Here is a 21,519-nt window from a genome sequence, read left to right on the forward strand (position 1 = left end):
GATGTATTTATGTAAATTAGTCTGAGTGGTTTTGACCTATTAGAGGGCTGGTGTAATTGACTGGCAGGTCAGCCATAGAGAGGTGGAAGGGTTAATAGAGTGAAAATATGGACTCCACTATTAAGATCCCACACAAACGCACAGCACTTGTCTGTTATCAGTGAAGCATAACAGTGTTTCCAGTAAACAATTTATTTCATCTGACCTTTTTTGCATACGCAAAACCTAATGAACACACAAATGCATTCAATGCAACCTGTTTTCAGCAAAAACTCATTCTGCAGCAAACAAATTATAGCTCATGCACACACGCATACCCTTACACATAGGATGTGTTAAAAATCACATACTAACATACTGCATACTAGATACTCAATCTGTTTGTGCTGCATCCTGCCTACTAAATGAGTGATTAAGTGTGCCATTACCAGCAAAATGTTCACAATTAACTATTCTCAAACAAGTCAAGTCGTCTCTGCATCACTTGACTGTATTAATCACAACATTTCCGATCCAAGCAACTGTGGAATGGAAATTCTCTCACAATTGTAAATCAGCATTACCTTTTCCACTTTTACAGTACAAATATATTTCAGCTGCTGTGTTTTTTCTCTTAAAGACAGGGTCTGTAAGTTATTTTCCAAGCACTTTCTGTTATATTGGGGGAAATTCTATTAACAGCCCGACAACAATCAATAGATTAAATACTTTGACTCAAAAAAGAAAAAAATCCAGTGTCTGTGGCTGTTACATGACTGTAATAAACTTGTCCAATCATTTCACTTTGGACTGAGTGAGAATGGCAGAGAAAGTGTGGCCAAAATTTAAATTACGACACAGATTGTCATGAGTTACCCAGCACAAAAGCCATACCCACTGAGCCCAAGAACAAGAGAGAGCTGCAGTTCTTGACTTGGTGTACCATGACAGGCACTCATTGAGTGGGCTAACCATACATCCATGGAGGTAAGCCACAAATCAACCCCCCTGACCTGAGTAAACAGTTGCTATGAGCTCTCACCCAATATGGTCCCGGCAGAAGGCCGCCCACCTCTAAGCTGGGTCCAGTTCTAGATTTCTACCCTTTAAAGGGGACTTTTTTGTTGCCACTGTGGCCTAGTGCTTGCTCATTTGGAGATTTTTTGAAACCTTGAATTCTTGAATTATGAATTCTTGGATTGCTTGGTGATATATAAATAAAATTGACTTGACTTGGCTCACAGTCAGCAGTAGGACAGTCTGAAGACACGTAATGAATTTTAGGGCAGTTAAGTATATTCAGTAAGCTCTCGGTGCATACTCAGAAATTTTTGCTAATCTAATTAGGCATTTCTCGCGTGCACAAAATCCACTTACTATGCAGTTGTAACGCAATACATACTCAATTTAACATCATACTGAGTATATTAGTATGCGATTCAGAGTACAGCCAGCCTCACTAAATAATCATTGTTCTGCATGGGTGCCTGTCCAGCCCCGACTAGCTGATGCAGAATGTTAAACACTGTTATCCAACAGCCTGATTAACTCCTCCCCTGATTGTTTACTCCTGTCTGGACCAGTCATGTCAGGATCCATTAGTGCCGTCTGTATTGCTCACGTTTGGATTGATTTATGCTGCCTGAAACACTGTGATGTGGATTGATTACACCTGTCACTGGTGATCACACTTGTCATGGAGAAACTCACCTAATTGTATTTGTCTAAATGATGAAGTAGTTCTGCTTCAGACATGAAAAGACTTCAGGAAGCTGGCTAGACTGTGGTTCTTTAACTGGTCGGTTGCTGTTCCTGAGGAGGCAGACAACTGATCACAGTGGGTTGCAGTCAAACACTTTTGTCTCACACTGTACATTGTGTGGATACACCACCACACTAAGGTGCAGGTCAGTGAGTCACAAAGTTAAAATTCATTTTGATTTGCTATTCCTCATTGGTCTTTGTCAGGTGTATGCTTTCAGTTATGTACATGATAAGTCTTTCATGGCTTATTAGTCCATAAAGATCAAACTAAATTAGCTTTGTCATTTGTTGTTACAGATGGGCAGGTTGTCTTAGGTGAGAACTGATGTCATTGTCTTCAGCCTGAGGCTACTGCACATGATGAGCACCAGCCAGGCTTATCAGCCCGTACACAGATCAGAATGATGTGCACAGACGCCGCAGGCAAAGCTGGTGTATCTCACACAGGATCAAATAGTGAAATGAGGGCAGGAGAGAGAAGGAGAAGTGAATTTCTGTAGGAGGAAGGAGAGAAGGTTTTTAAAGGAGGGGAGGAAGAGACTTAAGAGGAGGAAAAGCAGAAAAGAAGGGAGAGGTTGCAGAGACAGCAGAAGGAGGAAAGAGCAGCCTTGCTCTTTCTTTCTCTTAAAAACCAAGCCATTATCACAGGTCACAATTACCCCATCCTCTAATAGACAGAATCATTTTGATCCTCTGCTCATTATTGTGCCCCAATGACAATTTTCAGAGTTAGTAGAACATATGATTCTTCATCTAATTCTTCTGTATCACCCATGTTAAGAAATATTTGGCAACATGGCTGTAGTTTAGATAATAGAAATGCCACGAACACCTGTCAAATATGTTACAAAGACCAAAAAGAAAATAGCTTATTTCAGGCGACAACACTGACAGATTAGTCTGTAAATTATGGGACGACATGCCATAGGCTTGCATCCAATAAACTGGAAACTGGTAAAGCAGTGCGTTTTTAAGACAAAATATACATTTGCAGCATGGTGGTGTGGTGGTTAGCACTCACAGCAAGAAGGTTCCAGGTTGAATCCGCTGGCCGGCAGGATTGTGATTTGAACCTTGAACCTTTCTCTGTGGAGTTTGCATGTGCTTGTGTGGGTTGTGGGAGTGTGAAATGGTTGTCTCTCCCTATGTGTCAGTCCTGCTATTGACTTGGTGACCAGTCCAGGGTGTACCCCGCTTCTTGCCCAAAGTCAACTGCGATTGGCTTCAGCCACCCCGCGTTTAATATTTAGGCAACTTACTCTGTAAATAAAACATCCAGAAATGGGTAAACATGGGGGTCATAATTTGGAGCTTAAGCTTCCAATTTTGGTCTGGGCTTATGTACAAGTATGTAGGTTTTTAATATGTTCAATATGCTCAAAGATTTATGTTTTCAAAATAGATTCAAAAGTTGATTCAAGTCAAGCAAATTGTATTTTTTTGTACAGCCCAGAATCACATATCGCAGTGTGCCTGAGAGGGCTTTACAATCTGTACAGCATATGGTGTCCTTGTGGTCAGTAATGGTGTGATTGTGTTTTTATAAAAGCCAGTGACATTTTGTGCACAAGGACACACTCTCACATTAGTAGTCCTGTACTTGTGAGGAGCTTGAACTTGCATTCATTCACTGGAGCTGTAGGTCTAGCTTTATACATACGATACATAGCAGAAAAGTTTAAAAGTAACAGTGAAGATAAACAGTCTTCATCTCTGTACTCATTCATAGCTGTTCAGCCAGCTGTGTGGTATAAAAGTGTAAAAGTTTATTGTGTAGTGCTCAATATTTGATAAAAGTCTATGACATAAATGTTGCTTCATCAATGAACACTGTTCACTGTATAGTGAAAGTCCAGTCCAGTACTTCTATTTACATCAATCTTAAGTCATTTTGACAGAAAACCTCTGACTGTGGACTGATTATCGAATACAGGCTGTTGTTAGCTGACCCCTGTGACCTAGATATCCTATTTCTGCCTCTTCTCTCCGTAGGCTAACAGTAGTAATGTTGCCAGTGCGATGGTCCACAATGCAGTCGCCTTACTGTGTAATCTTAGTGGAGACTCAATCTTGGAACTGGAGCCACTCTACCAACAAGGTACAGTATGTCTGCAATACAGTTTGTATGGAGAGAGGGAAGGTTTAACTTTTTGTATTATGTCTTACACTAGTACTATTATTAGTGAGTAAGTAAAGCGAGTCCCAGAGGCCCATCTGTCATTGACCCTACTGCACAGTGTGTCAGTATCATGTGTCTACACTGCTAGCATTAGTTATTGTCATGTTACTTGTTGACATCTTGTTTTCCCCTGCCTGCTGTCCTGCTGCAGCATGATGCTTATTCAGGTCAGCAACCTTGGCTGTGTGTGTGTGTGTGTGTGTGTGTGTGTGTGTGTGTGTGTGTGTGTGTGTGTGTGTGAGAGAGAGAGAGCGCATGTGCATTAGGCAGAGGCAGTTTTTTGTCCTTCAGCTGTGGTGAAACTCAGTAATATTAGAATTTCCTTTCGGTTACAAGTGATTCCAGTGGGCCCAGTTAAATTTATGGTGTATGTCCTCTTGTTTCAGTAATTATGTATTTTTAAGCCCGTTTTAGCACCCAAGAGCTAGTTTAGGATTAGGGCTTTAATTAGAAAGAGGGAATAGTAACACACAAAGATTAGTCATTTAGAGATGCAGCCTAAATGTAGCATTAGAGAATGAATGACGTAAATTAAACATTTACAGACACTGCTGCCTGTGTGTGTGTGCAAATTGTTTGTTTATGCAAATTTTTCAGGACCCTTAGTTCAGTGCTGTAAATGCAACTCCCAGTGGCAATGAAAATGCAACACAATAATACTTGCTCTTTCAAATTTCTATTTAGGACCGTGTTCACATCTTTCTCTTTCAGTCTCTCTCTCTCTCTTTCACTGATCCACCCCTGCCTCACCAAAACCACCACCACTATCACCCCTTCCTCTCCCCCTATTTCCATTGGGTCAGCAGTGCGGCAGTTCAGTAGTCAGCATCATTATCATCCAATCAGCTCTCCTCTCAACAAAAAACTGTCAACCCAGCACTAATACTGGCCGGGCAATTAACGCTATCTCCCTCTCCTCTCCTCTCCTCTCCTCTCCTCTCCTCTCCTCTCCTCTCCTCTCCTCTCCTCTCCTCTCCTCTCCTCTCCTCTCTCCTCTCCTAACTTGTTTTCCTCCTTTTGTCCTTTGTCTTCTCCTATCATCCACTTCCCAATCCACACAGGTTCATCATCTTCTCTCCTTTCTATCTGCTGTTCCCATTTTTACCTTCTCCCCTTTCCTATTTTGGGCTCCTCCTCTGTCTTCCCCTCTCCTCTCTCTCCCTTCTTTTAGTTGTGGTTCACTCCAGATCAGTGTGGCAATGGCAAGAAAGAAGGGAGAGGAGGAGAGAAGAGGAGAAGGGAGAAAGCGTGTATAATTGGCTTTTTAAGGTGTGACAGAGAGAGGAGGGGAAGGTTGGTGTGCGAGGATGTGTGCGTGTGTGTGTTTGTGTCTGTGTGAGTGTTTGTGTGTTTTGAGGCAATGAAATAGACAGTGAAGAAGAGCAAAACAGGGTGGTGTTTTTTGTGCTTGTGTGAATGTATTTGTGCTTATGCTTCTGTGTATGTGTGAGACAGAGAGGAGGGGGGACAGTGGATGCAGGAGTACCCAGTGTATGTATGTATGCGCGTGTGTGTGTGTGCGTGTGTGTGCGTGTGTGCGTGTGTGCGTGTGCGTGTGTGTGTGTGAGAGAGAGAGAGGGAGAGGAGATGAGGTTTATAATTGGGCAGATTTGCCTCCGACTGAGATAATACCCCCTGGGGAATCAAGACAGAGGGAGCAAAGAGAGAGAAAGGCAGAGATAGGGAGAGAGAACAGAACAGCAGAATGAAGAAGAGGATGGCAAGAAAGCATGCGAGAGAAGAGAGAGGGAGAAGATGATAGAGCCAGGAAAGCAAAATGGGAGGTGAAAAGGGTAGCAGAGAGGTGACAGAGAGGAAGAATGGGATAAAGATAGATAGAGTGTGGTGCACTTGGGTGAGGAGACGGTGAGGAGCGATGAGATGATAGAGGAGACAATTTGAGGTTGAAGTTAGTGACAGTTTGATCGAGGGAGAGATAGAGAGAGGTGGGAGGGGAAGAATAACTTGATGGGGGAGTAAGAGACGCTTCCCTAAACAAAGTTCGTATTATTTTATGATTGTGGATGGCTCCGTTTTAATATGCAAAGATGTAGCAGAGTAATGTAAAAAGTCAAGGCTGTAATCTGATCTTATTTTATAAGGATATAAAATCTGCTCTACCGAGAGTCAATTTGAGACACATTTTGTTGGCACATTGACAAGCAGACTGTGTGATTTGATAAGTGAATACATATAAAGCATGTAGAGCAGCAAAAATTCGCCCCAGCAATTCAAAAGTTTTTGCATCCTGAGCACCTCTGAGTTTGGTCTTAGGCTGAGGTGCTGACAAGGTGTCAGTTAATTAAAGCAGGCTTGTCCTATAATTAATTAAAGGAGTGTTCAGGGGCTTCATGTGTCTCCAGGATCATTGAAGGTCTTTGAGGTTTCTCTCTGGGTTTGATCCACCACCAGGTCCTCTGTGAGCAGCTCAGAGGAATTTCTTAAATAATTGCCTCTGTGCCGGCGTTATCTAGATTCTGTGGAACTTGCATCTATAAATTGCCATTTGAAATTGGGTTCAGGTTATTTCCCCAAACGGTGTCTAAAGAATTCCATAATGGTTCTTTGACACCGTGTCCATATGTGTCCAATCAATAAGAATGCCCCCTGGCATAATTTATTCCACAAAGATCTGTCTTCCATATTAATATCTTTATATTAGCAAGCACCCAAGAGGTCAGCGGATTGACAACTTTAAATAATGGCAATCAATAAGACAGTTTTGAAAGTAAATGTAAGATGATTTTCAGTGTGTCTTGAGTTTATGCTGTGCATAGACTGCATTCATGCCTGTGCAGTTTGCCTTGGAGTCTCTGATATCACTGAAAAGTTATTGATTTGTTATAATAATAAGTAACAACTAATTAACTGTATTTAGTTGCCTAAATTAGCCCATAACTTATCGCAAAAGGTTTATAAGTCTTTTTTGAAGCAGTCATATGGGACAGTTCGGGGGGCACCGACATGTTTTGTTGTTTGGTATGAAGTCTATTTTTGGTGCTAGCTGGGTGTTTGAGCTCTTGTAGATTCAGTTAGGTTCTTTTCTGCATGAATGCTAAATTAGAGTGCGCTACAGGATATGGTTGTAGTGGCCACTTAGCATATTAGCCATAGGGTAATAAAATTGGGTGCATAGACAGCATATAATGAAGATCGAGTCCAGGACCTACGAGTTAAAGGCCTGTCCCTGTAGGATCAAACCAATATGGAGAATACAACCATTTGAAATTAGGTATTCAGTAGCCACATCAAACACACACGATTTGGCCTCACCTTGCTTCACTGTATCCTGTAACCCAGATGCTGCATACATTACTGGGGAAAATCACTGAAACTATGCACACTTTTAAATTTAATTTAACTAATGAAATGAGCTACAACATTATCAATGAATTCCATGTTATCGGTGTAGTGGAGGTTTTTCAGTCTCTGGAAAACTTCTCTACTTTTCTTAGACAACTGAGCAATCCATCCTGTTGATTCCCAATAGAACCCCTTTTCCAGTGTTTTATAAATAGATAATACTGCAAAGCATTGTCGAAGCTCTATTTTTAACCTAGTTTAAGTCCGAGTACTCCAAAATAGGGCAGAACACAATTCATGCAGTCTCAAAATGAGCAAGTAACATGAATACCTATGTGGAATTTTTAAAACTGACTTGTCAATATTGACTGAATGACGTTTCTATCTCTATGATTACACTTTTAGTTATGTCCTCCCCCCTTCAGTGTACAAGTAGACACAATCTAGAGATGCATACACACCGATACCTGTCAGTCACAGCAATACTCATTATTACAGTATGCACACGCATGTAGTGCTCTGTCACAACACTTTGTGTGTGTGTGTGTGTGTGTGTGTGTGTGCGTGCGTGCGTGCACACATTTCTGATGTATATGTGATTGAGTATCAGAAAGAGGCCAAACCGAGATCGGACAACACAAGCATGAAGTACCTTTATGATACTCCTGTTGAGAGAAATACAGTCATTGTTGTGCAGTCATATTAAATGTGGGTCCCTGTCTTAACCATGTATTTGTAATGACCAGAGTTGTGTCATGTGTGCAGTAACACTAAGTGCATATCCAACCACACTTGCTATTTTTGTTCCATTCTATGAATAAAGTGGTCATTATGTTGGCTGCTCACATTACTCTTTTAACCATTTTTCATGGAACCTTGTGAACTGTGCTCTGTGCTCAGTACATTCCCAGGATGTCTCTGTCTCCTACACTCCTGATGATTTGCACAGCTTCATTTGGGAGGCTTTGTAGACTATAGAGTTATCTTTAAAGTTTGCAGGACTATTCTGCAGCAGCTTAATGCTTGTTGTACATGATTTAATTTAGGATACCTACAGAGGGTAATGTAGAAATGTGCAATATTTAATGCACAAAACTTTAAATTTGAAACTCCAGTTGGAAAATGCTCACCTGTCCTACAGTTTTCAGGTGACTTGCAGGTGAATAAAGGGTGCAAGCGGTTGAGACAAATTAAATAAATCCATCTATCATTCTACAATGCAATACAGATTAGCAGGCATTTTTTTGCCATTGTCACATTTCTTTTGTATTATTGATGTGCACCTAAATGTCTCTTCAAATTGAAGTAATATGTGTATTAATATGAGCTCAAGCTTTAATCTATAGCTGCTTTTTGTTCACCATTACTGGGGAAAATAAGTCAAATTAGTGAAAATTGTCCAAAGTTGTCAAATTTGAATGACTTAGTTTTATCCAAATCACATAGTCCAAGTGTGTTAAGAGTGACAATATGCATCAATTATATCCCTTAAAAAAGTACGTGCTCAGTGATTTGTGTCTTTGGTCTGTGATCAGGCATGCTGTGTTGTGTTGTGTTGTGTGTGGATGGAACAGCTGGTCTAATCTAAATGCATCGACAGTATGAGAAAATCAAAACACTTTTAATGTCGACAGGTGGTTTGATGAGCCACAAAGTACTGCCAGTGTGTGACTAAAAATTGAAAAACAGTGCAGGCATTTGGAAATACTCTTCGGTATGTTTCAAATCAGGGCTTAAACGATTCCTCGAGGGCCCCAAGTAACACGATCACTAAAAATCATTGATGCAAATCCTTTGTCATTTAATCCATATAACTAAATACATCGCACTGTGTTTCACACAGAAGATAATTACAATCACACAAAGTGCTTACGGAAGTAGGAGGAAGAGAGAGAAAATAGCAGTGAATGAAGAAAAGAGACAGGCCAGAGAAAATGACAGAAAATGTCCAAAGTTTGGGATCATTTCAAGCTGAAACAAAACAAAATCTCTGTTCTAGCCTACCACAGTAGCCATCAATGCTTCAGCAAAATGGAAATACTGATATTCACGTGTCATGTCAACCTAATCATAGTAGAGTCTGTGTAGAGTAGAAGCATAAAAAACCTACATATTGACCTGTTTACAGCTGTTTTTTCCACATAAAACTGTAGCAGATTTTAACAGTATTGACTCAGCCAATTAGAAAATTAAGACTCTGAAAAGGGAATTTTATATTTGAACAGTCTATATGGTCACCTGTTACAAGCACACAAGCACTACTCCCCCTGTTTTATCACCATGCTGCCTTTCTCTATCATAGCATTGGTCTCCCATTGAACCTCTTAATAACAGAGCTGTCCCTTGCGTGCCACTCGCCATAGCACATGACCTGGAAACCCCCTCAAACCATTTTTCACTCACACTTAGATAAGAGGTTCGTCCCCTCTGCCTTAGCAGTGCTAAATTCCATAGCTCTCTCATTATAAGAAAACTCCATGTACAAGTGTATTCATGTTGAATGTTGTACGTAAATGTTTCTGTTTTTTGGAGGCACACTTAATGCACACTGTGGAAACAAATTTTCCCTTTGGGGACAATAGAGTCTGATCTATATCTGTGCTATCTATGCATATCCACAATATGATCATATGCCTTAAATTTTTATCTACACAATCAAAGAGTAATTCTAGTTTTGATTAATGATGCAGGCATAATGCCTGGTTTGCAGGTGGCAAAAATACCAGGAAAGTTTTACTTTTTTGTTATTTTTACTTTTTCTTGGTGGTTTGGTTAAAGTGGTTGTGTATTGTGATGGTACAGCAGATAATGAAAGAATAATATTAACATATACATGTGCAGCATCCGAACAGAACTGCACTGTCGAATCACATTAACAACAGAAAAGGTCTTTGTTTGACTGAACAGTCCAAAGTAGTGCAGCCTGTTTATTTAATTATGAGACAGCTTGATAAAATAACAGAACATTTCACTGACAGCAGGCTAGCTTAATAGCTTTCTAGTGTCTGCAGTTTTGCACTTTCACTCACAAAAATAAACACAGACACAGTGTCTATATTCTAAATAAAGATCTGTTAGAATAGAAAATACACTGGGTATATTTCCCCAGTGAAGACTGCGTTTTAATGCATTTGTTATTTAACTGTTACTAAATAATAAAGTAATGAAAATTAAGTAGGACTTCGGTCTTATTGATCGGTACCGTGTACATTTATTAAAATGTATGTGTCATATTAACTAAGTCAGGGTTGAATCTATCCAGTCTGCACTTATAGAGGCATGTGGTGAGAACACCTCAGGGACTGAGGCCTACAATAGCTAACTACACAGATAGAGCTGCAAAATGCAGAACATCTCCCATGTCAGGTTAAATTTAATGAGGGAAGGAACATGGTTTTGCACTTTAGTAAGAGCTATTTATTCATGGCTAAGCAAGGGTTAGCTGCTTTACAGCATGTTCTACATTGGACAGTTTTCTAGGGAGGGATGGAGTGAGGTGAGAGGAAGAAAAAGAGATATGAAGAGAAGAAACAAATGTATTTTTAGATGAGCATCTAATTTCAGTTGTCTTTAGTTACTGCTGTTTGTGTTACCATTCTGTGAACTTGGATGTATTGATACTATAAGATTTTCCCAGATGAATTCAACCCACACAGCTGTGAGTTCTGTTTAAATAGTTTAATGTCACATTCAGCTATTTCACTCTGCTGGGCAAATTGGTGACAATTAAATGTGAATCGACTAAAGAGGGAGAGTGCCCCTCATCTTGTGCTGGAGCTATCGATCCACTGTGGAGTCAGGGCAGAGCCTGCAGCTACAGACATTCAATCAAGTGAAGCTCAGGTATACTGTGTTTTATACTTCCAGCATACGTGTAGGAGGGAGACAGGGTGTGTTGGGTTATTTGTAATGTAGATGTAGGTTGGTTCGACTGGATCTTTGATGTGATCTTATGTCAATGAATTAACAAGCTTAAATTTGACATTTCATAATGACAATGGAGAGACAAGCAGCTCAAATGCTTCATGTTTTCCAACAGAGCGTATATGACATGACTGTATAAACTGTAACCAGAGTTTAAAATGTGAAGTTTTGGTACCAACAACATCCAGTAACTGTATCCAATGACTTTTCCTCTGCTGCACAGGCCTTATAGAGGTGGTGGTGAAAACCCTCTCAGAAGCTGCACTTGTCCACCTGGATGGAGAGGGGTATACTGGCAGGAAGGTCAGCCATCTTGTGTTACAAGCCCTTCTGGAACTGCTTCACAACATCCTAAAACAAACATCTGCAGTTGTCCGCTCCGCATTGCAGGTATGAACACACAGCTAATGAGAAAAGAAACTCACTGCCCTCTGTCCAGCGGCGGTCAGCAAACTGCCTTTGAGCAAGGCATAGAACAGATCAGAAAATGCCCTCAAAAACATGTTAACTTCCAGCTCCATCTTTACGTGAACACGTGTTAGCACTGTAGTTTAAAGTATGTCCTTCCTTAGTTACAGATTATGGTCGGTTGCTTTGCTCCATAATGTTTTCATATTTTTAAATGATTGTTAGCGATGTGTCAGTTGTTTTGCTGTATCATGTTACATTGGTCCTTATAGGTTGGTGTATTTCCCACATTGATTCACTACTATTTACCAGTTTCATCTGTGCTGAGCACAGAATCACAAAGTCAACTCCCTCAAAATGTTGCCCTTGTATCATGTCCCTAGAGGCATGTGTGCATGTGTGTGTGTGTTTGTTAGTGTATGTGAGTCAATTGATGTGTGCAGTGGAAGCTAGGAGGTTTAAGCAACTGCAATATTGCAGTTGCGGACTCTGGAGAAAGCGGATGAGGTCCCGAGTCCAAGGGACACACACACACACACACACACACACTTACTCTCACTCTCTCTCTCTCTCTCTCTCTCTCTCTCTCTCTCTTTCTCACTCTCTCACAGGCATACACAGAGGGGCCTGTCTGGCTATGTCCCTGCGGCCTCATTATCACCACTGGCTTTGTCCTCAGCTTGCCTCCCTACACACACACACGCTCACATAGGCTCACATATACACATACACACCAGCCCCCGTCTCCCCATAGTGTTCACCCCAGCCCAACGCATACATATTAATGCCTGGACAGGGGGGTGGGGAGACTAAAGGGGAGGCAGGGTAAAAGACTGGGTGGAAAAGAGAAGGACAGACGAGGGAGAGGTAGAGGGAAGGAGGATGGAGAGATAGAAGTAGAGACAGAGATGGGAAAGGGAGCAAGCAGAATGTGCAGCGGAAATCAATTCTGCAAGAAATGCAAAGCTCATTAAAAAGAAAACTTCTGCCCAAACCAAATTCATTTGGGTAATAAGGTCTGATAAGGAGAGAGGACGTGACTAGACCGCTCTCCCCAAACTATTACTCTGTTGGTCAAGAGAGAGAGAGAGAGAGAGTCAGAGATTATACATACCACAGAAGAAAAAAGAGAAGGCGAGAGCGAGCATAACAGAGAAGAAGTGACTTTGGGAAAGAGGGAGAGAGAGAGGGAAAAAATATGTGCCAGTATTAATCACATTATTCCTTCGCTAATTGGCCTGAAGTTCCACTGTAGGCATGAACTGAACTGAAATGAGCCAAAGTGAGGGGCAGAGGTGCTAATGAGGTCGGGGCAGAAAAAAGGAAGTGAGAAGACTAAAGTCTTAATGAGATACAAAAATGACTTGATATGACAAATAAAAACAATTGTTCAACCCGTGTTGTCTTGAACACATCTTGTCCTGAGGACAGATTTAAATAACACAACGTATGCAGAAAACCTATTTCCTCTCTTAGTCTATCACTGCATCTTTCTCTGGCTGTCTCAGTCTGTCAGAATCTGTCTTGGCAGGTCTCTGGATCCATCATTATTGACTGTCAAATCTCTATAAATGATTTAACGCGTGTGTGTGCGTTTGTGTGTGTGTGCGTGTTTGTGTGTGTGCGTTTGTGTGTGTGTGTGTGTGTGTGTGTGTGTGTGTGTGTGTGTGTGTGTGTGTGTGTGTGTGTGTGTGTGTGTGTGTGTGTGTGTGTGTGTGTGTGTGTGTGTGTGTGTGTGTGCGTGCGTGCGTGCGTGCGTGCGTGCGTGCGTGCGTGCGTGCACACAGAGCCAGAGGCTATCTTGTCCAGCAGTAGAGATGGAGGCAGCAGAGAAGCTGCTCCTAGAAAACCGACCCCTGAGCCAACTCAGCACACACCTCATTCACATGGTGAGACCAACACTCACACAGCCTGTGTGTGTAAATGCCTTGCATGCATACATAAATATTTTCTGTTTTTGCTTCTGCATGCATGTTTGTGAACTGTATGTCTAAATGTATGCCTGATACAGTGAGGGAAAAACTGTGTGTCCATGCTTATTTATGCGAGGAAGAGAGTGTGTGTGAGAGAGAGAGAGAGAGAGAGAGAGACATGTCTATTTGTCTGGTAATGTGTTTCTTTACACTATGTCAGGAGTAAGTCTCTCACTATGATTTCTCTTAAGTGAGCTTATATAAGTCTTACATTAGTGTATAGAGTGATACAATTAAAAAACTATTACTGATACAGGATAAAGATCTCTAGTTCAAATTGAAAGTGACACCTTATGCCCAGCACTTTCCACCAGTTGCTCGTCACTTGAACAGCTAGTTTGATCTCCACTTCTGTGGTGTTTAGTAGGTAGTAGAAAAAAAACAGTCATTCATTTCATAAGAGAGCAACATCAATTCTGTAAAATTAGACAAATATTCATTAACAGATGAATCTAAAAGACCAGTAACTAACCTAAACTTACTCCCACGTCTGACTGCACTGTAAACAGAAACACTACTGATCAAGCATGTTTAAAAGTTCTTCCTTAATTAGCTGTCTTCCACTGTATTGTGTGTATCTCTGTTATGGTAATGAAGTTAATCAAGCAGACCTACAGTAAACTATTTTCAAAGAGGCTTGAAAATGCTTGAAATGCACTTTCTTACTTGGACTCTGTGTCCACCATCGAATTCCTTCAACCAGTTCTGTAAAAGTAGCCAAGTTACAGGTTACATAGTTTTCTGGAAATGTACTGACGTGTTGTTGTGATTTCACTGCAGTAATGTTATACAAATGCAACATGCTCCTTACACAGTGCCTGTCTGTTCAATACAGATTATCATGCTAGTTTACTGAGGTAATCATACTACAGTTATTAGGGATGCTCGCAGAATCTGCTCTTATATGTGCAAGTGCATGCACAGAACGTGATGCAGTCTATAAAACAGGAAGATAAGAGCAAGTACAATAATGGCCTTTCTGCTGAGAGAAATGCTGAAATGTTATCGCAGTCACCATTCATACACCCACACCTCCTGGCACTAGACACACTACTGAGAACTGAATAATAATCACTTAAAATCAGATATTAAAGAATAATGTAATGCAAAATAACTCTCTCCTCTATCTGCACTCAGTCTCAGAGTGATGTAGTCTTGTATCAGTGTTAGAATCAAATCAATCAAATTTAATTGCTTGATAAAAGATGATTTTTGTCTCTTGACTTCTGCAACTTTATTTACACTCGCAAACTTAAACGTTATTTATAATTATTTCAGTACAAAACTGACTTAGATGAATAACAGGAGATGGTGAAGAGAAGGCAGGTAGGTACAAAGGATTTAAATAGAGTTGAGAGGATTAAATGAGATTCATGGTTAAGGGGAGAGGAATAGAAAAAAGATGGAGAGAATCTGTGCAAAACAGAGAGTGTGCTGCTGTGAGGCATCCTGGGAAGTTGAGGATGTAGAGGAGGGGGGAGTAGGAAAGTGGGAGGAGGAGAAGAGGAGGTCTCAAGGGACACAATAGAGGTTTTAGTCATACTTGACACATTGAGTGTTGGGTGGGCGTCTGTGTGTGTCGTTGTGTATGAGAGGGTTGAGGGGCAGCTGACACACCCCTGGCCTCTGTGCTGCCCCTTTGCCCCATGGGAGATTAGTGGGATAGAGAGAGCAGGAATATCAGCATGATCCCTGAATCTAATATCATTAAAACTGCAAAACTTGCTTATGTTTAAAGAATAGAGTTAAGAGTAGTGGGCTTATTATTGATGCATGGTCAAGTGTTGTGATTTACAGTAACAGTGCATCCAGTTTATTGCTTTGTTAAGGGGCCAGTCAGCAGTAGTAATCTTGCTAAGGTGCACATCATTTAGAATGAACATTCATCCTGAATGCTTATTTTTTGATATTGATATGACCTAGAAATAAATTTATCTATCTAAATACAGTAAATAACCTCAGGCAGAATGTGTGTGTAATTTTGCATCAATTATTATTATAAAAGCTACACAATACCATTACAATTCAATTTTAGATTGCTATCTCAAATATTTTCTCTATGAAATAGAAGAAGGGAATTTAGTCCATGACATTGCTGTGGTTTTTTAACCACAATAACGTAAATAGAAACATGGTGCGTTATTTCATCGCTCCATTTATTAAATGAACGTCTCTTCTTGTAGTTGTCCACTGAAAACCAGGAGGTTTGGGAGGAGTCGATTCAGTGTCTCTCCCTGCTGGTCCAGCTGTATGGAGGAGAAGGGTATGACTGTCTGTCACCTTCCTGTTTGCGAAGCTTTTCACATGTGCTGCGCGCACACATGCACACCGAGCCCCACCGGATCCAACGCACAGCACTCAGGATTATCAAACGACTGGTGAGTACAGTGCACATTTGGGTGCACAGACACAAAGAGACCAACATCTGTGGACATGAATAGAAATATTCACAAGTCAACATTGCTTGTATGACATCTTATCAGATATCAATTTGTCCTCCGTGTGAGTCTGTGCCAGTATTAGTCATATTGCAACACACTGAAACATGTTTGAACATCTCTGGATGGTTCAAGAAGCTTGGCCCTGTGTTTGTTTATATTTTGGGGTTTGAAATATTAACTGGCGCCACTGCAGAATGAAAATATTGAAATAATAGAAGCAGCCTCGGCGCAGACACTCACACAGACAGCCCTGCTGTGCTGCTGTTCTGAAAATAGAGTGTAGCTTCACCAGAGCTAGACTGACAGAGGGAGCAAGACAGAGAGGGAGAAAAAGTGTTGGTTTGTATCTGCCTGTCACTCTCTGTTCAAGTGTCTGTCCAATTTTGTCTGATAGTCAAAATGATTCGTAGTACGGGCCAAAGACAGATGACTCGTAAGAGAGCACACTGCAGTATAACAGGTGGAGATTTAGTGACGCTTCTACTCCTTAAGCACACTAGATAACATTAACTCCATGTGGTTACATGAAGGAAAGTGAAGGAGCTGCAACATTCACCAGAGTGAGGCAGCTGTTAACAAGGTGGCAGTTTCTTCCCCTGATATGCACACACAACAACAATAACACACGGCATAACAATTATTTAATGGAGGTAGAAAGTCAAGTGAGCTGTGCTGTTATTTTAATAAGGATTTTAATTGGCAGCCCCACCAAATTCTCTTAAATTAAAAAGCCAATGAGAAAGCAAGCAAACCTGTCAGTCAGATATTTATCAAAGACTCGTACCACATTAGAAAAAACAGTGGTGAAGCAGTCAAACAACATATTTGGCATACATGTGCAGCCTAAGTCACCCAGGAAATTGATTCATATTGGATGATTCTGCAGTACAAGATAAACGCCCAGTGCCCACACTCAGTGGCCATGCAGGAAGCCTATGTAGCATTGAGACAAGCAAGGGTGTGGCAGTAAAGCATTCTACTTTGACAACAAAGACCAGGGTTAGTATCCTTTATCAAGTCAACAATAAATGCTCACTTTTTAAAACCACAATGGCAGCATTTCTCTAACCTTAAACAAGGCGTTTTAGTTGCTTAAAGTCAACATGGTACAGATATTTTAAGAATAAGTTATTTAAAAAATGTTGATATTGGATGTTTAAAAAATTTAGTCACTGAATTTGATCTACGGCTTTGGACAACCCTGTCCAATATTGATTTGAACAGCAAGGTAAAAGACAGACAGGCTTGGTGAGGGCAGTCCAGTGAAAATAAATCTTGCAAAGTCAACATGACTAGTTTGAAAAACTGGCAGATTTTTCTGTAGACCCCATGAATTATGTAAAATGCATTGCTAATGTTTTGGCTTGGCCGCAGGGTCATGAAATAGTTTCTGCACGTGGGACACAAGGTCAGCTGTCACCCTGAGATCATATGATCTGACTGAAGGCTGTGCCTGAAAGCTACCTTACATTTATAGTTATAGTATATGTGTGTGTATGTGTGTGTGTGTGTGTGTGTCTGTCTGTCTGTCTGTCTGTCTGTCTGTCTGTCTGTCTGTCTGTCTGTGTCTGTGTGTGTGTGTGTGTGTGAGTGTGAGAGAGAGAGAGAGACTTTGCATGTGTGTGTATGCGTATTTGTGATTCCTCTCACTAATTAGTTCCAGCCACCTGAACCACCCACACAAAAACTCTGTCACGCATAAGCTCACACACGTACCTCTTTCTCTGTTTCTGTCTGTTGTAGCAAATTTGTCCTCTTGTGAAAACTCTCTCATTACTCGCTGTGCTAACAGTTACAGTAACATCCAGGTGTGTATTCTCTACCCTGCTCTCCACCCCGAGGAACACACACAGAACTGTGCGTGTGTTTCAGCCATTTCCTCGTAGCAAGTGGATGAGTCACTAAGCAGCTCAGTGCTACAAGCAGAACTAATTTATTTGCTCAAAAATACCCATCTACCACTCTCCACATTTAGACATTCAACTCATTGCACATTAGATAATTTAAAAGATTTAAATGTTAACGTCCCCTCAGAGCACTGTCGCAATGCTCTTCCCCCACTCTGTCCATTTTTCCATTGAAGTCTAGTAGCCAAGGTTTTAAAGAAACTGTTTTGAAGTTTTCAAGTAAAACTGTAATCAACATCTTATGACTATTTGCTAAGTTGGATTTTCTTGAGTCTCATTATCGATCAGCCAGTTTGCAGAGAACAATGTGCACCTTTGAAAGGATGCAACACACCACTCACTTTTTCACAGAAATGCAAAGACTCACACATTCTCTCTCAAACACACACCTACACACTGAGACAAGTGCCTGCCCTTCAACAAAGGCTTTTTAATTATCTTTCATTGATTTCAGGGCTCTGTTAATCTCAATCAAAGATCCTGCTAATAGCTTGGAAACTGCAAAGGAGGAGAGAGGGAGAATGAATCTGAATTAGTGAAATTTTCAACTTGTCTTTTTTTCAACACACACAATTTGGAAAGACTTAAAGGGGAATGGTAATTAAATGAAAAGGGATTCATGAGAAATTGTCAGAGAAATAAGCATTTATTATTTCTTTTAAAGCAGTTTTAATTTGCAAAATTTTTTAGACTTAGTTTGCCTCTGGCAACACAGAATTTATAATGTTCAGTGATTTGTCCCTTAATATGCATGCACAATTCATGTCTTTCTTAAGCCCCTTTCACACATAAAACACCATAAAACTGTAATTTTAACTAGTGTGGCAGAAATAGTAGTATTTTTGTATAAAATGTGTTCAAGCACTACATGACAAGCCTGGATCTGTGAGGCAAAGTAGGATGCTGCTGGTGATTTTGTCCTGTGCTTCTTCTCTGACTGCTGGTAATCCCACTCTTGTGTCGACAAGCTTCCTCCCCGCTCATCTCCCCAGGCCGAAATATCACAGGACAGTCTCCAAAATGTCAAACCATATAATGTCCAATTATTGCAACCTTTTTACATGTTTGAGCCAAAAACATGGACAAATATTTATTAATCATCCACCCATTAATCCCTCAGTTGCTCAATAAAGCTCATTTGCCATGAGGGTGTAGTTTATAATTATAACAAAAAAAGGAGGAAGGAGTGACCATAAACAATTCAACAGCTCTCTATGCAAATTAGAGAAACACATTCAAGTTCAACAAGTATGACAGCTTGAAAAGAGTAGATTGGGTATTTGTGACCATTGACATCTGCACAAAAAGTTTAAACATACATATGCACACACACACACACACACACACACATATATATATCTAATTCATGCACGATATATGTTATTCTGGTATATGCACTACTGTCTTCTTCTCTGCTGCCAGGTACATTGTCACTTGTTTGAAGTTAATACTATTATGTCAGGCCGCCGCTGTCTTTCAGAGTCTGTCTGTCTATGTGTCTCAGTATTATAGAGTCAGGGTGTTGGTCAGATAGCGATGAGGAGAGAGGAGAATGAAGGGGGAGGAGAGAGCAAAGACGTGGTGGAGCGAAGGGATGGAGAGGGGGTGATAAGTAGGTGTGTGTGTGTTTAGTGGTTGGTTGGCAGGCACTCAGAAATATCCACTCACCCTGATGGGGAAGGTGAAGTAAGTGTGTGTGTGTGTGTGCATGTGAGAAAAGTAAGAGTGTGAGGGGAGCGTATTTGTCTCCTCCTAACCCCGTTGCCTAGCAACAACCATGCTGTGTCGCCACAGAGACAGAGGTGATGATGTCACCGGAGATCAGAGAGAACACGTTCACCAAACACGCAGAGACACATCCACCCAGGCACACATGTACAGACACACACACACCCTGAGCTGTGCTTAAAGAGGCAAACACAGTTTTTATTATTGATTGGAATCCATTTGTTCCACCACAAACCCTCGACGTCATATTAAAACAGATCTTAACTCAGAACTTAACTTGGCTATCAGTCTAAACTGATAAATGCTGTAAATGCCCCTTTAAAAGTGAGTTCCATGCTTAACACACACACACACTCACACACACACACAGCGGGTTGTGGACCAGGTGTTCTTGGATGGGTGTGGAGCCTAGACATCATGGTGTGGGGAGACATGTCGGGACAGGAACAAAAACAGACGAGTGACAAAGAGAAGAAACAAATGTAGTGATGTAGTGTAGTGAGGAAATTCAGTGAAGGAAGAGAAGACTCTTTGGCTGACAGTCGAATCCAGAATAACATAGAATAAATCACAGCATAAATTCACGGAGCGACAAAACCATGACCACTACTGAGGAGCAGGAATCAAAATGACAGTCTGTACTGCACTGCACTGTAAGAAGTGTGCATGTATGTGTTCACGCATTCAACTGGGTTTTGGCAAATTAGCTCTTTGTTCAATCTACTTTGAAATGGCATCGATAAATGAGTGTGATGGCACTCAGCAGTTGGCCATGGAAACACAGGATGACACAGTCCAGTGGGTCTCATACGCAGTGACAGAAGGGGTGATTTTGAGTGACTTTGAGATGACAAAGTGAAAATTTGATTTCTAAAGTACAAATGTGTCATCATTGGTGTCCTATTACTGGGGAATGGTGGACAGCGGTTATAGCTGCTTGTCTTCCACACCTGATTAATCAGTCTAATAGCCTGAAGAAGAGGAAGGGAAAATATTCATGTGGCGTGTTTGCAGCGTGTCACAACTGGTGTCACTTTGTTGATATCACTGATTTGATGGCACGTGGCAGTTATCTTATGTGTTTTATCCTAACATACCTGTCTATCACATGTGTGTTATAACATATCAGTCCTCAGTGAACATGGGAACATGACGTCATACAAAGTCACGCTGCACTGATCTGCCACACTGAGGTCTACTGTTTTTGAGCTGACGTGTAAATTTAATTCATTGACCTTATACAGGATGACTAATAGTAGCTTAGGGGGATTGGTGGAGGAATGCTAAGCAATTAGGACTGCCCCCGACCAAAGATTTTCCTATTTGAGTGATAGTCATTGTTTAATGCCATTGGTCGACTAGTCGTTGCACATTTATGATATCAATTTAATTATTTAGATATGTTTTGGTACTGTGCCGTACTACAGAGAAAAACAAACCCGTGATAATGAGCCATTAAAATGTGTAAATTTTACACACTCAAGCTACACGAAGTGAATCACCTGTTAACGACACCATTTGAAGTCATAATGATACCACATCTGTCAGAACACCCAACAACGAGGCCAAAGATTTTATTGATTTATTTCAAAATATCACACAAGTTATGAACTTTTGGTTTGGACCTAATTTTGACAAGGAGCAGCCCCTGAGTCAAGTTTTAGCTTTGTTTTTTTTCCCTGTGACTAACCAACCAATGAAAACTTGATTTGACTGAGGCTTTTCTCATCGACTAACGCTTGGTTGACACTAAGCAGGTAGCCCAATTACTGATATTTACTTTTTGGCTCGTAGATTCGTGGAGGTCAGTCTTCTGTTGACAAAACCATCTGTTTTAAACTAAAAGAAAAAAAAGGTCTCCGCAGGTATAAATTCACCTTTATTCAACTGTGTTTGTGTGAAATTACACAGTT

At 40.8% G+C, this 21,519-nt stretch overlaps 2 protein-coding genes across 2 annotated transcripts in view; both read left to right on the top strand.

Annotated features, from left to right (window-relative positions):
* The window catches only part of ulk4 (unc-51 like kinase 4), a 76,936-nt gene that overhangs the window by 50,510 nt on the left and 4,907 nt on the right, over positions 1 to 21,519 (top strand). The window contains exons 31-34 of the mRNA XM_070835041.1: positions 3,736 to 3,841; positions 11,373 to 11,539; positions 13,345 to 13,446; positions 15,714 to 15,908. Of these exons, the coding sequence (XP_070691142.1) occupies positions 3,736 to 3,841; positions 11,373 to 11,539; positions 13,345 to 13,446; positions 15,714 to 15,908 (570 nt within the window). The remainder of the gene's footprint in view (positions 1 to 3,735; positions 3,842 to 11,372; positions 11,540 to 13,344; positions 13,447 to 15,713; positions 15,909 to 21,519) is intronic.
* Positions 13,620 to 21,519, top strand: part of LOC139204990 (exostosin-1a-like) — a 436,963-nt gene continuing 429,063 nt past the window's right edge. The window contains exon 1 of the mRNA XM_070835044.1: positions 13,620 to 13,650. The gene's annotated coding sequence lies outside the window, so the exon portion shown is untranslated. The remainder of the gene's footprint in view (positions 13,651 to 21,519) is intronic.

This window comes from Pempheris klunzingeri, chromosome 8, assembly GCF_042242105.1.
Source record: "Pempheris klunzingeri isolate RE-2024b chromosome 8, fPemKlu1.hap1, whole genome shotgun sequence".
NCBI lineage: Eukaryota > Metazoa > Chordata > Actinopteri > Acropomatiformes > Pempheridae > Pempheris > Pempheris klunzingeri.